Source organism: Electrona antarctica (genome assembly GCF_951216825.1).
Source record: "Electrona antarctica genome assembly, chromosome: 9".
NCBI lineage: Eukaryota > Metazoa > Chordata > Actinopteri > Myctophiformes > Myctophidae > Electrona > Electrona antarctica.
In genome coordinates this window covers 36,781,258-36,794,799 of record NC_136790.1, presented here as the reverse complement: position 1 = coordinate 36,794,799, position 13,542 = coordinate 36,781,258, and the positions used below count along the sequence as shown (strand labels likewise).

General features: G+C 41.6%; 1 protein-coding gene across 1 annotated transcript; it reads left to right on the top strand.

Annotated features, from left to right (window-relative positions):
• The first annotated feature begins 1,175 nt into the window (after window positions 1-1,175).
• LOC306929648 (adenosylhomocysteinase B) lies at window positions 1,176-13,133 on the top strand. Its single transcript, XM_079510263.1, has 11 exons — window positions 1,176-1,339; window positions 4,915-5,105; window positions 6,093-6,168; window positions 7,704-7,856; window positions 9,965-10,077; window positions 10,342-10,549; window positions 10,681-10,768; window positions 10,968-11,085; window positions 11,462-11,584; window positions 11,866-11,937; window positions 12,194-13,133. Exons 1-11 carry the CDS (start codon window positions 1,312-1,314, stop codon window positions 12,323-12,325), a joined length of 1,302 nt encoding a protein of 433 aa, XP_079366389.1. The 5' UTR covers window positions 1,176-1,311; the 3' UTR covers window positions 12,326-13,133.
• Window positions 13,134-13,542: the final 409 nt, after the last annotated feature.

The window sequence follows — 13,542 nt, the reverse complement described above, 5'->3', positions numbered from 1 at the left end:
TTTTGTCCCATCGTCCGGAGGGAGGAATAGGCCTACGCCGTGATTGGCTGCTTGATTTTCAGAGAAACCGCTGGCATTGATGATATGCACACGACTGCCATATCTTGCTTTTCTTGCCAGAAATGTGCTACCTACCGGCAACTTCCCATAGACAGCCCATTCATCCAAATATAACAGTCCTATTTAATTGTATTAAAATGTCAAACTCACCAACATTGCAGCTGTACGGAAAGCTTGAATTATCCTCTTTCTGTGTTGTTTAATAAAAAGCCACTGTAGACATGACATGTTTGTCATGAGCTACTCCCTGTCAAGAAATTCCTTGCAGATGATTTTTTTTCTGGAGTTTGGAAGTGCTCGATCGTTGACTATCAGTCAACAGCCCATGTGTACCACCTGTTTTAAATTTGGAATTCGGATGTCTATGGGAAGTTGCACCTACTGTATAGCACCTTGCTGGCAAGATGGCAGCCGTGTGCACATCATCAATTGAAAGCATTTGGCCAAATTAAAATAACATTATTGAATACACATATAAAACATGTTCCACGTTTTTAATAATGAATTTGGACAACTATTGTTTAGACATGAGTCTTTCCTCAGGGAGTTATTTGAACAAGTCTAATTCAATAACACACTGCAGAGCTCAAACAAGATTTTTGTATTAAAGTGCATTGTTTTGCAGTTTTACATTAAACAATTAAACCGTATATTTTGTTTATTTTTTCTTTTGAGATCTAACCGTTTTTATATGATTTTGTTCTTGCACAGTAGGCCTACTGTATATTTGAATGTCATTAAATGTTCTGATGAATTAAAAATGGAGGACCCCAATGTAAACAATTAAGTAGTGCTTTTTTCCCTCTCTTCTCAATACATTTTCAATCAATATAAGTTCCTTATTTTTAATAGCAACAATAGCAGTGTTGTAAGCTTGTCGAAAGGTTATTTTCACAATAAAGAACAACTAAATTTAAATCACCTATAATGTAATGCCCATTGCCCAAAATCTGGACTCCAAGTTCAACATTCCTACATTTATCTCATCAAACCAGCAGTTGCCGTGCAATCAAAAAACGAGCCAATCACAAGGCGCAGGAGGCAGGACTCTGTCCCTCCGGGCTATGGGGCGCACATAGACGCCGGGGTTTTGGAATAAAGGCGAGTTGACATGTGAGTGTCCCTCCCTCTTTAGCCCAGACGCAGCCGCTTCCTTTCCTTTCCTTCCCGCACCGGACCCGCACTGCCGAACCACCACCACCCGGTCCGGAACCACAGAAACCACCACCAGAACCCACACAAGAACCAACCATGTCCGAGAAACTGCCCTTCAAAGTCGGTTAGTATGAAATCCTAATCCATGCGATTGCGTGCAGTTTGCATGCACACTTGCACAGTTGTACACATAAACCCATAGTTGCGACGGTTGTCTGTGTGTTGGCCAAAAAGAACAGATCTACAAGCTGTCGTCGGAGCGCGAGGGGACGCGTCGATTGCTTGTAGATGTGTTCTTTTTGTCCAGAAACGAAACGCTTGCTTAGCACGTGGTGGAGGAGGATATGTGTTATATTATTTTTTGTTTTTGTTGGTTTATTAAACCGTTTGTTGTCGTTGTGAAAAGTCTGTCGGTATGATTCACGTTGTATAATGTATAATGTTATCTGTAAAAGAATGAATCAAACGGCGCCTGCTAAGCTCAGCTTTAGAAAAAAATAATAAGCAGATATTGCTTGGTAAATGTAGTGTATTTGGCCACGGAGATCCGTTGCACTGTACGACTGACGCTTCTTTTGGAAACTACAATTCCCGTCAGGCTTTGTGACACACCGCCAATTTTTTGACTGACTGGCACAGGCAGGCTGCCATGCAGCCACTCGAGTCAAAAGTGCAAATAATCGTGTGTACCAGACTACAGACAGATGAAAGCACGTGGTGTACTAATCCAAATACTGAATACTGCTTATTGTTTAAACTGTTTTTTTAAATGTGATCTCGGAATTAAAGTCTTAATTCTTACTTTCAAGTTAAGCTGTTGCATTCTTTTCATAAGAATTTGATGGATGGAGAACAATAATTTGCCTCTTTGCATTGCTGTGTTAAATGTGAGGATTAGCTCCATAATTATGTGCCCTCAACCATCACTGTAGCTGTGGGACTTCCAAAACATTCCATCCAGGACTGTGGGGAGCTGGGAGAAAAGTATTTTGTTTTTGTACACATTTTTCTACATATCACATTTTAAGGAGTTTACAGGATGTTTTAAGGACCGCAGTAGTAAAAACTGGGTGGTGGAATGATATTCTGCTGTGAAATCGATGTTTTAAATTGTGAGGAAACAGTGAGGAAAAGCAAGTTTTTGAATTGTGATACTAACTGGAGCAACAGTGATGGATGAGGGCACAGTTGTGGGCTATGTGAGGAGAGGATATACTGTTTGAATTGATGCCTTCCATTAATGAGATGATGATTGATCATAAAATTGCCATCCCGCTACAACTTTGAGGAATGGCATTGTAGTACCCACTTTGATGGAAAACGATGGAATGAGTATTCACCGGTGTATCGTCAGTTAAACAGTTGAGTAACTTGCTTGCATCACAAACCAGTAAAGCCTTTATTCCGCGTCTCTTGTGAACAATGTTCTAATGTATTTTTACAGTAGGAGTCGGACATGCTGGAAATATATTATATTTACTTAACATTAAAATATATATAATAAATTAAATACACACGCACGCATGCACGTGATTACTGGAATATAATGTAATATGAATGAAACCATTGGAACAATGCTGTGAATCCAGCTCATGATCAACATGATGTATCAGCTGGATCTTTTGATTGATTGAAATATTTATTAACAGTTTGCAGAATTACAGTACATTTCAAGCACAACTCAATACAAAGACTGTTAACTGAGTGGACGACCCAATAAAACATTACACTTGTTTACAAGAGGGTCCACCTTGTTCAATTCATCAAAACATTTAGAGACGTACAAATAGACACTTCTATATAGCCAAAGAACAGAATATATAGCCAAAGAACAGAAAATCAGCATCCAGTCTGTCCGTTCTGAGTAAAGGGGTGGTTTTTCAGTGTATAAGAGAGGGATCACTGCGAGGCCGAAGTCTACATGTGTCCCTGTCACTGGCTACTGTCTCTGTATCACAGTTCAGCTCTAGTGGTGTAAAACGGGTCGAGTGCAGGTGCAGGATCATTCATTGACGCTCGTGCCACACATTTACTACAAGCAGTTTATCATTCCCATGTTTCTCTGCAGCACATGGCACACGCATAGTAGAAAAGAAAACAGTGGCCCTAGGGGTCTTATCATTGCAGTCTGTCTAATGCTGTCATTAAGGCTGTAAGAGTCCTCAAAAGAAAGACAATTTCAATATTACTGTGAACTGTCCTTTTCAAATCGCAATAGGCTGCAGTTTTATTTTTTCTTTGCAGACCAAAAAAAGGCCAATGTATTCATGCATGTAGTTATAATGTTCCATGTATTCATGCATGTAGTTATAATGTTCCATGTATTCATGCATGTAGTTATAATGTTCCATGTGTCCATGTATGTAGTTATGTATAGCTTTTATCTACAGAGCAGCACGAGGGCGGTAACTCTGCCAGCCTCATATTGACCTCACTGACCTGACGTTTGGCTTCCCTGATCCAGTCCCTGGTTAGTCGTTCAGGCTAACTCCGGTTCAGTGCGGTTAGCTGACCTGTGTGTGTGCGTGCACTCGCGCGCATTACACACATGCACGCTATGTGTATTTGCTCTCACTGTCCGCCACATTGCCCTGCACTGCAGAGCACACACAACTGCTAAAGGAATGAAATGATGTAATCTTCATATAGAGTGGGCTTAATGATTTAATTTTGTTTTTGGCATTGAACATCAGAAGAATTGTATTAAATCAAATGCAAGAAATACCCAAAGAAATTATTCAGTGTCGGTGACCGGTACCAATAATCAAAATAAATGTAGCACAATATGGCCAAAACACTTTTTTGTACTTTTTTTCAACATTTATGACAACTTTGCCCTAATGCAAAAGCGGGATGCCGGAGAGCGTGTGCTACCATGTAGAAATAATTCATCAACAGGGCTTTTCTCCCCCCTCCTCCTACAGTGTCTGTGTTTACCTTCTAATGTAATCCAATGTTCTGTAGGGACTCAACCGCTCTCTCACCCTCACTGACTCTCTAATTCTCACAGCCTGGGGGCCGCCCGCACAGATGAAACCGTGATATTGAATTCTGTCCATCTGTCGTACCATGGTGTATATACATGTACAATATGAACAACAGTAATGATGACCATGTCTCTGTTCAACAGTCTTATTTTATACATTTCTTTGGACTATTGGTAATCATCTTTTTACCGTCTGGTGGTTCTTTTTGACTACAAGAACTCAGTGAAGCTTGAAGCCGTGTAACGTATTTCAAGGGGTAGGGGTCCTGGGGTTTGTGTCCAAACGCTACAGCTCAGCTTCAGATAAGGTTCTCAGAACCTAATACGGACCCTGCTCAGGAGGTGGCACTTAGCCAAGATTTCTCTAAAATGGCATATCTAGTGCTTTTTTTTTGTATAGGTGCGCCAGCCTTTAGTTCAATGTTTGTTTTGTAAACGCCATTGACAATGAAGGGAAATTTACATCATAATGTGCCTCATTACGTCATATTGTCTCTTTATTGTTAATGGCGTTTAATGTGTGACTTTATTATATTAGCGCCCCGGCCCTCCCTTTCTTTTTTCTTTTCTTTTTTTTTAAAAGAATTCTGTAACCTTTCAGGTTCTGCAAGGATCTGGGTTACCCGGATCCCAGAAGAAAACAGCAAAATGTGCCATTTGTCTACACTCATGTATGGTCAGTAATGCTAATGGTCTCTCTCTGTCTCCCCTAGCTGACATCAGCCTGGCTGAGTGGGGGCGTAAGGCCATCGACATAGCAGAGAATGAGATGCCAGGTCTGATGAAGATGAGGGAGAAGTACGGCACGTCCAAGCCGCTGAAGGGAGCTCGCGTCGCCGGCTGTCTGCACATGACTCTGCAGACTGCCGTGCTCATCGAGACCCTCACCGCCCTGGGAGCTGAGGTAAGCTGTGTGTGTACGTCTGTTGATTGAATGGTGGAAGTGATTCTGCTGTTGTTGTGAAATAAATTATTCAATACCAGCAGGTTGTTCTGAAATAAATTACACTTCCATCAACCACATGAAACATAGCATCCCTATTCTGCACATGTCAAAATTGGCAAACATTTGGCCTGGGCTGCCGCCGTGGTGGTCCGGGCACCCTGGGCTGCAATACCAGCCTGACAGAATATCACAGGTTTGAATCCCGATCCTTTGCTGCAAGCCGCTCCCCATCTCTCAGCCCAATCAATAAAGGCATAAAACCCAAAAATAAATTGTAAAAGGAAACCCCCCAAAAAACCAGCACAAAATGGATTAACATTTGACAAAAACGGCAGATTTACAAGTTCACAAAGCGTCAAGTTGTGATCAATTGAAATTATTTCACAGTATGTAGAAGGGGTACCTTTTCAAACGAAAGCACAAGTCAATACAAAAACTGCTACTTTGAGGACGAAACCATGAAAAGCACAAGACTCCATTTTCAATTAATCTGTGATATGTTCTGTGTTTATAAATCAACTCTTTTTACTATCTGATGTACAACAATGTACAGTACATATAAGATTGAAGTTAAACTGGCAAATAATGAATTATGGAACCTATTAGAGCTAGAACAGATTTTTGACGCTAATGCAGATTAATGTTTAACCACCTGGAGTATCTATTTTGCAGCCTGCACATTCATTATAGCTACCCATAGTGAGTTTGTAGAAATACCATTTCTTCCTAAATGTTCGCTTAATGTGACAACATGCTCAGAACAGTGTCACTAGGGTTCATTTGGTTGCGCTGAATTTATACTCAAAAATATTCCAGAGTATAATTTAGATGGTTGATTCTGTGAGGTTTGATCGTGTGTGTGTGTGTGTGTGTGTGTGGGTGTGTGTGTGTGTGTGTGTGTGTGTGTGTGTGTGTGTGTGTGTGTGTGTGTGTGTGTATGTATAGGTCCAGTGGTCTAGCTGTAATATCTTCTCAACTCAAGATCATGCTGCATCTGCCATCGCCAAGACTGGCGTCCCAGGTACTCTCATTGTGTGTGTGTGTGTGTGTGCGTGTCTGATTTCAAAGAGGTGCTATGAATGCACACTAGTCCTTTAGAGGTGCCACCAACAAGAAAAGAGTTGCCGCTCACTCATAGCTTTTGATGTGAAAATATTTAAATTACATTAAAAACCAAGCAGAAATTCTGCCTTCAGCACTCTTGACCTACAGTAGTTTTGATGGCCATGCAGAATTACCCTAGTCATTTGTTTTGTTTTTGTTTCATGGGCTTGTTTTTTGACCAAGGTTAAAATGTAATTTAGATGGTTATGTTATAGACTGATGATAGATTCATTGTCTACCTGTGATCCTAGTTTACTTGGGCACTGTCCCTCTGCATGTGTTGGCCTTGCTTATGTTAAGTTGCTGTGGATATGAGTCTGCTAAATTGTAAATCTTGCACATCACATTGTGACATGTGTGCTTTTACATTGGCCATTTTCTAGTCGAAATGTACTTTGATACTTTCCACCCCTGCTGGGAGGGACACTGTTGCCTTGAGGTCAGATACAGAGACACACACTCGGTGTGTGGTGAAATGGATCAGATGTGTTTAGAGTGTCTCTCTCTTTACCCCTGAGGTTAAACGGCTTCCTGTCTAAACACAGCCACCAGACACCGACCGGGGTTGACACTAATGGTTGCCAGAATACCAGAATTTGAAAAAGTAAAAAAAAAAGTGTTAAAAAGGAAAAACACTTTTTCAAAATCTCACTCATTTACTTTTCTGGCAAGTGCACATGTATGGCTGTTGAACATAATTGTAATTGCCCTGACGAGCAAGTGCCTCTGAGACCTTGGTGTCAACCCCTGAAGAAACTGCTGACAGGTGCCTGGTCTCTGTGTGGCTCTCTGGCTCTGTGACTAAATTAACCATTTAAGCCCAGTTTTATATTTTTGTTTTCACAAGACACTGGTGTATGACAAAGTTGTGAGCTTGTAGTAGTAATAGTAACAACTATGACGACATTAATAGCCGCTATATATTAAGGGAGAGATAACAGAGTGAGAGATAAGGGAGAGGGGAGGGGCACACAAGATGGGCAACAATAACGTTAACAATACTAGTAACCATGGATTAGGGTTCTCAGTCACAACGACTGATTTCATTCATTTGGATTCCATAGATGTCAGCATGTCTACTATGGAAGCACTTCAAGCATTTTGAAGTGGTTAAACTAGCAATATGTTCAGACGCATCTTCTATAAAACCCTAGTGGTTTCGGATAGTTCATAAAAGCAGGTTAAAGCCACAATCTGTGATTTCTTCACCTGGTTGGCAGTATGTAGATTAGAACATCAGGAACAATATTACTAAAACATTTTCTTTTTTTCTTTTTTTTTACATATTATTGTTTAGGAAATGGCGCTAGTGCATGGGGGTGGGTCAAGGGCGCCTTTCATGCTGTTTCACCAATCACACATTAGGATCATAAAAAATGTTTCAGTCGTGAGTTTTATTTTGCTTTAATCCATGTGTAACAATCCTGATAACTCTTGTGTGTACTCGCGCAGTGTATGCGTGGAAGGGGATGACAGATGAGGAGTATGTGTGGTGTATAGAGCAGACCATCTACTTCAGAGACGGCCAGCCTCTCAACATGATCCTGGATGATGGAGGAGACCTCACAAACATGGTGCACAACAAATATCCTAAACTACTGACAGGTAATATATATATAGGCACACACACACTGTTTACTGGTGCTAGATCCCGCAAGAGTGTTGCTGGGACAGAGAAAGGTTGATAATATAATCTATTTTCTTCTGATTTGTGTGGCTTGTGACGATCAGGTTCAATATTTAGTTGAGTGACCATGGGGCTAAAGCATTGTTCAGAAGCTGTGTTCACGTTCACTCTTCCATTGGAAATAGTACTCACAACCTGCTTCCAACAAAGTACAGAGCCAAAAGTCACATTTACAGAGGATTGAGGTTTAAGTGGTTAAAGTTGGCAAATAAACATTAACATGCATCCAACAGTCTATGAAAAGGTTTATTATGCAACGTCATTATATACAGATACGTAGTGGGGTTCCCTGCTTTATCTCTCTCGCCTAAATGGAGATAACGTGGCCTGAAAAACATTGAAGACGCTGCAGGAGTTTTACATTTGCACTGTTGAGCTCTATGGGAGCTTATACTTGAGTTGTGGGTTCTGTCCAGCAGGTGGCAGCATAACCCTATACCAAACACTTTTCAAACCTGAGCTGTGTTTTCATGCTGTCACCTAACTCACATCAGTGAAGTGAGCTGGTTGCTTTGCTTTGCCCAGCCCGGCTGACTCTGTCATGAAGAGGCCTACAGTATGTCTTCCAGGACTGTGTACACTGAATGAATGAAAAACTTTATTCCGAACATTAAAATAAGTGCAATATAGAACAAATGAAAAACAGGCCTCTATTATAATTCTTATTTTTTTTAAATAAGTTTGGAAAGGAGCAGGGAGAAGTAAAAAACGTGTATATATATATAACCCTACCCCTATATTACCGTTATTTCAGCGTCATCACTTGCCGTCACATACAAACATGGTATAATGAAATAAAATAATTCACAACAGAGAAATTAAGTAAATAATGTAATAGTGTAAGTAAGTCATATATTTATAAATATGTATATGCTCTATAATGTATTCTATATATCATATCAATCAAAATACTTTATATATTTCTTATTATACATACATTTGGCATATTATATATATATATAGTCCAAATACTGTACATACAAGTACAATTATCTAAAATGATATGTTATTGTAACTCTTCCTCCCTATACCTCATAATAATGCATTCTTTATATATATTTTTGAACTGGTTCACACTTGAGCATTGCTTGAGTTCCACATGCATACTGTTCCATAGTTTTACTCCACAGATTGAAATACAAAACGATTTTAGTGTTGTCCAAGCCACTCACGGGGTGACTGTGGCTCAATAGGTAGAGCAGGTCGTCCAATGATCCGTGGGTCCGTGGTTCGATTCCCGGCTCCTCCTGTCTATATGTCGAAGTGTCCTTGGACAAGACACTGAACCCCAAATTGCTCCTGATGTGCTGGTTGGTACCTTGCATGGCTTCCACCGCAATCGGTGTATGACTGGGTGAATGTAATGCACTATGTTAAGCGCCTTGGATAAAGGCGCTATATAAATGCACCATTTACCATTTACTCTGGTTTTTAGATTTAGTTCCCCCCTTAAATTATAGCCCCCCTCTCTATCAGAGAACATCACCTGAATGTTTCCAGGGAGTTGATTATTCCTTGCTTTGTACATTATAAGGGCAGTTTTATATTCTATTATATCCATGAATTTTAAAATTCGCTGGAACACACTGGAACTAGGGCTGCATGATTAATCAAATTTTAATCGAAATCACGATTTTTGGATTTGGACGATGTCAAAAAATAAAATCGAAAATCGTTTTTCACTTTAACTAGGGTATTTAGTTACGTTAAGTCTTGCACTCGCCCGCGTGCTACCGTAGTTACTTCCTCCTCCTGCCGCGCAGAGAGAAAAGCTGAAAGAAAGGAGGGAGCGATAGGAACGACGATTTTGTTGCTAAAAAAGGCAAACTAGTCCCCGTGTGAGTGTGAAACGCAAGCATAGCGGCGAATGGGAAGAGTGGTGCAAACCCAGAGCACCAACCCCTTACCCCGAGTGAGACCGATGCACGTATGAATGTGCACGGCCACGGACATGCATTATGCACAATGCCCGGTCAATAAGAGAATCTGCTAAATGCCTGCATTGAAATTAAGCTGTTCTGTGCAGGTATCAAGGGCCTGTCGGAGGAGACCACCACAGGTGTTCATAACCTGTACAAAATGTTGAAGAAGGGAGAACTCAAGGTTCCAGCCATCAATGTCAACGACTCCGTCACAAAGGTGACCACTCCACTCACTGTCAAACTATTGTCTTATGTTGGTCTCGTCGTCTCTGAGGTTTATCTGTCCTACACTGTCTCCCTCTCAGTTTTCCTACTGTCTGTCTCTCCTACAGTCTCAGTTGGCTCTCTGCTTTCCTACTGTCAGTCTCTACTATACAGTCTCCCTCTCAGATCACACAATGGAGTGGACTGACCATTTCCTCTTGAAAAACACCTGCTGCCTTTTTCTTAACTTTTGACAACCTTTGTCTTTCTCTCTCAGAGTAAATTTGACAACCTGTACGGTTGTAGGGAGTCTCTGATCGACGGTATCAAGCGTGCGACCGATGTGATGATTGCGGGGAAGGTGGCCGTAGTAGCTGGGTACGGAGATGTGGGGAAGGGCTGTGTTCAGGCCCTGCGAGGCTTCGGAGCCCGCGTCATCGTCACCGAGGTTGACCCCATCAACGCCCTGCAGGCTGCCATGGAAGGTATTGTGTTTGTGTGTAACCCATTGATGACCTGTCTACGCACACACTTTTTCTGTCTCATTTGTGTGTCTCCCACGGTCCTGGTTGCTTTGTCTGATCATTCTTGGTGTGTGTGTTTGTGTACATCTCAGGTTATGAGGTGACCACTATGGAGGAGGCCTGTAAGGAGGGTAACATTTTTGTGACGACTACAGGCTGTGAGGACATCATTCTGGGAAGGTAAAACCTTACTTAGATTGTCGTACGACTACGACACAGGCTAAAAATATCTGATCTAAAAGCTCACCATGTGAACTGTTATGAGCTTGTAGATAAACATTTTTCAGCATGCTGCACCTTTGTATAACTGAGTATAAATTAAGCATTAGAGACACACATCACCTACGTATGTGTGGATGTGTGTGTATGTCTCTTGCAGACACTTTGAGTGCATGAAGGATGACGCCATTGTCTGCAACATCGGACATTTTGACTGCGAGATCGACATGGGCTGGCTGACTGCTAACTGTGCTGAGAAGATTAACATCAAACCACAGGTACTGACCCACCCGCACACAGCCGCACACACACACTCTAAATGTGCATGTTTTTATTGAACCTGGCTGTGACCCAGGTCTTCCTTTTGGGGCGTTTATAGCCGTATCAGAAGGTCACCAGTTTGAACCTCGGTGCACCCATCCAATGTATCAAAGTCTCCCTGAGCAAGTTCTCTTGTTTCTCCATCAGTTTGTTTTATACCCTTTGACATGTCTCCTTTTTAGAGCGCTTTGGTTTTCAACCAAATTAACATGCTCTGAAAATGCACGTGGCTGCTGTGTGGTCAGATGGATGGTGGGCCACAGACACTTTAAAGATTTTCATGTGGGTCCATCCAGGAAGGGCTGAGAATCACCGTTGTGTTGTTGTGTGCAGGTTGACCGTTTCCGGATGAAGACCGGTCGTCACATCATTGTGTTGGCCGAGGGCAGACTGGTGAACCTGGGCTGCGCCATGGGACATCCATCATTCGTCATGAGTAACTCCTTCACCAACCAGGTGTGTGTGTGTGTGTGTGTGTGTGTGTGTGTCGAAGGTTTCCAAACAGAATGTGTAGACCTTTGTAGGCTATATCTGTCTATTTTATTAGTTTTTTGCTATTGAACAACAAGAAGAGAAAATCACTTATGACGCATGCCCACAATGGGGACAGTTGGTCAGGTTTGGGGAATGAATGTACTCAATGAAAATCAATTAAACCCTCACAAGGATAGTTGTTTCTACGTCTTGTACACCGGTACGGGTAACATTTGAATAAAACCGCCTTTATTTGTCAACAGGTGCTCGCTCAGATCGAGCTGTGGACAAACACAGAAAAGTACCCACTGGGAGTCTACTTCCTGCCCAAGAAGGTCAGTGGTCACGCATCACTTCCTGTAGAAATAAATGTTTTTAAGGGCAGGGTAGTGCTGGTTTTCATTCTCTCTGCTCTAAGCATTTCAAATGGAGAACTGGCAAATAATCCGGGATGAAACACACTGAAATAAGAATGAAATGAATTTGAAAACAAACTTAAATGTTTCTCTCAGTTAACCCACCGCCTCACTTATCTCCACCCTTTACCCTTCCTTTATATTTATTCACTAATCTAAAACTCTGTCTATCTAGTTGGATGAGGAGGTAGCAGCAGCTCATCTTGACAAGCTGGACGTGAAGTTGACCAAACTGTCAGAGAAACAGGCCAAGTACCTGGGTCTGCCTCGTGAGGGACCTTTCAAACCCGACCACTACCGCTACTAAGAGGCCCCGGGGGCCCCCTGGTCCACACCTGGCTGTTTGTGTGGAGACATACTGTACCACTCTTTGTGTAGAGAGTTTCAGGTTAAAATCTAAAATCAGTTTTGTTTTTGGGAGTCTGAAGTCGTGATTCTGTTTGTATTTGCTGATATTTTCCTCTGTTCTTCTCGCTGATGTCTGGTCGCTGATTTATACTGAAGTTGCATGCAGTGCCCCGCACAGGCCATCTACAAGCTCACAACGTGTCGCAGCATTGTGAGCTTGTAAACGGCAATCTTTCAATGCGTGACACCACCACGCAACTTAAGTATAATATCAGGCTTGACTGGGCACCAAGAGCTGCCGTTTTTCATCTCCTGGTTTCTCTTAATGTCATTCCTTCTGATTTAAGCAATATCATTTTTTTTAAACACTGCCTGATGGGTTTTGTAGTCCAGTTCCCCCCCTGTCTCAAGCCTTGCAGATGGAAGGTAACAAACCCAAAGTGCTGTTATATTCTCTCATCTCAATGTCTTAATTACAACACATCACTGCTGCCAAAGGACTCTACCAAAGCACATGTGTTTTTGCCTGACTTTAAAAAGGACAGTTTCTAGCTCTCTGATCTGTTTATTTCCTCTTTGTAAAGTCTGAGACTTGAACATGAACAGACAGGATCGTAGTAGAACATGTCTAATGGTTTGTGTTGTTGTTCGGCTGAACTCTGGCCAGTCACTCACGTTCTGTCGTCGGGTTCGAAACGGAATGCGGGCAGGTGGCTAACATGATAAACGGTTATGTCATGTAAAAAAATAAAAAAAGACCGAAACCATGTGTGGAGCTGGAATCATTGACTTGAATATCAATGTGGTGGTGAAATAAAGGAATTTGGTGCCGTTTTGTTGCAAATGGTAAAACCTGAATTTTAGTTTCATGTGGAAAAACTTCAATTATAACAAATTATCAATATCAAATTGCCTTGAGGTTACAGGTGTTATGATTAGTGCACTGTCTGTAGCAGTCTTATGAGCCAACATATAGTGGAGGAGTTAAGACACTTTTAACTTCAAGTCATGCTACAGAGGTCCCCTTTGGTATGGAAGTACCTTAGGGTCATAGGAAAAGTTTTATCCAAAGAGACGAGTTGCTACACCCTTCATTTCGGAAATATTCACGTTTTTCAAAATGGCCACCGACAATGAACCACTATTAGACCAGACCACATATCTTTGCCTCTGTTA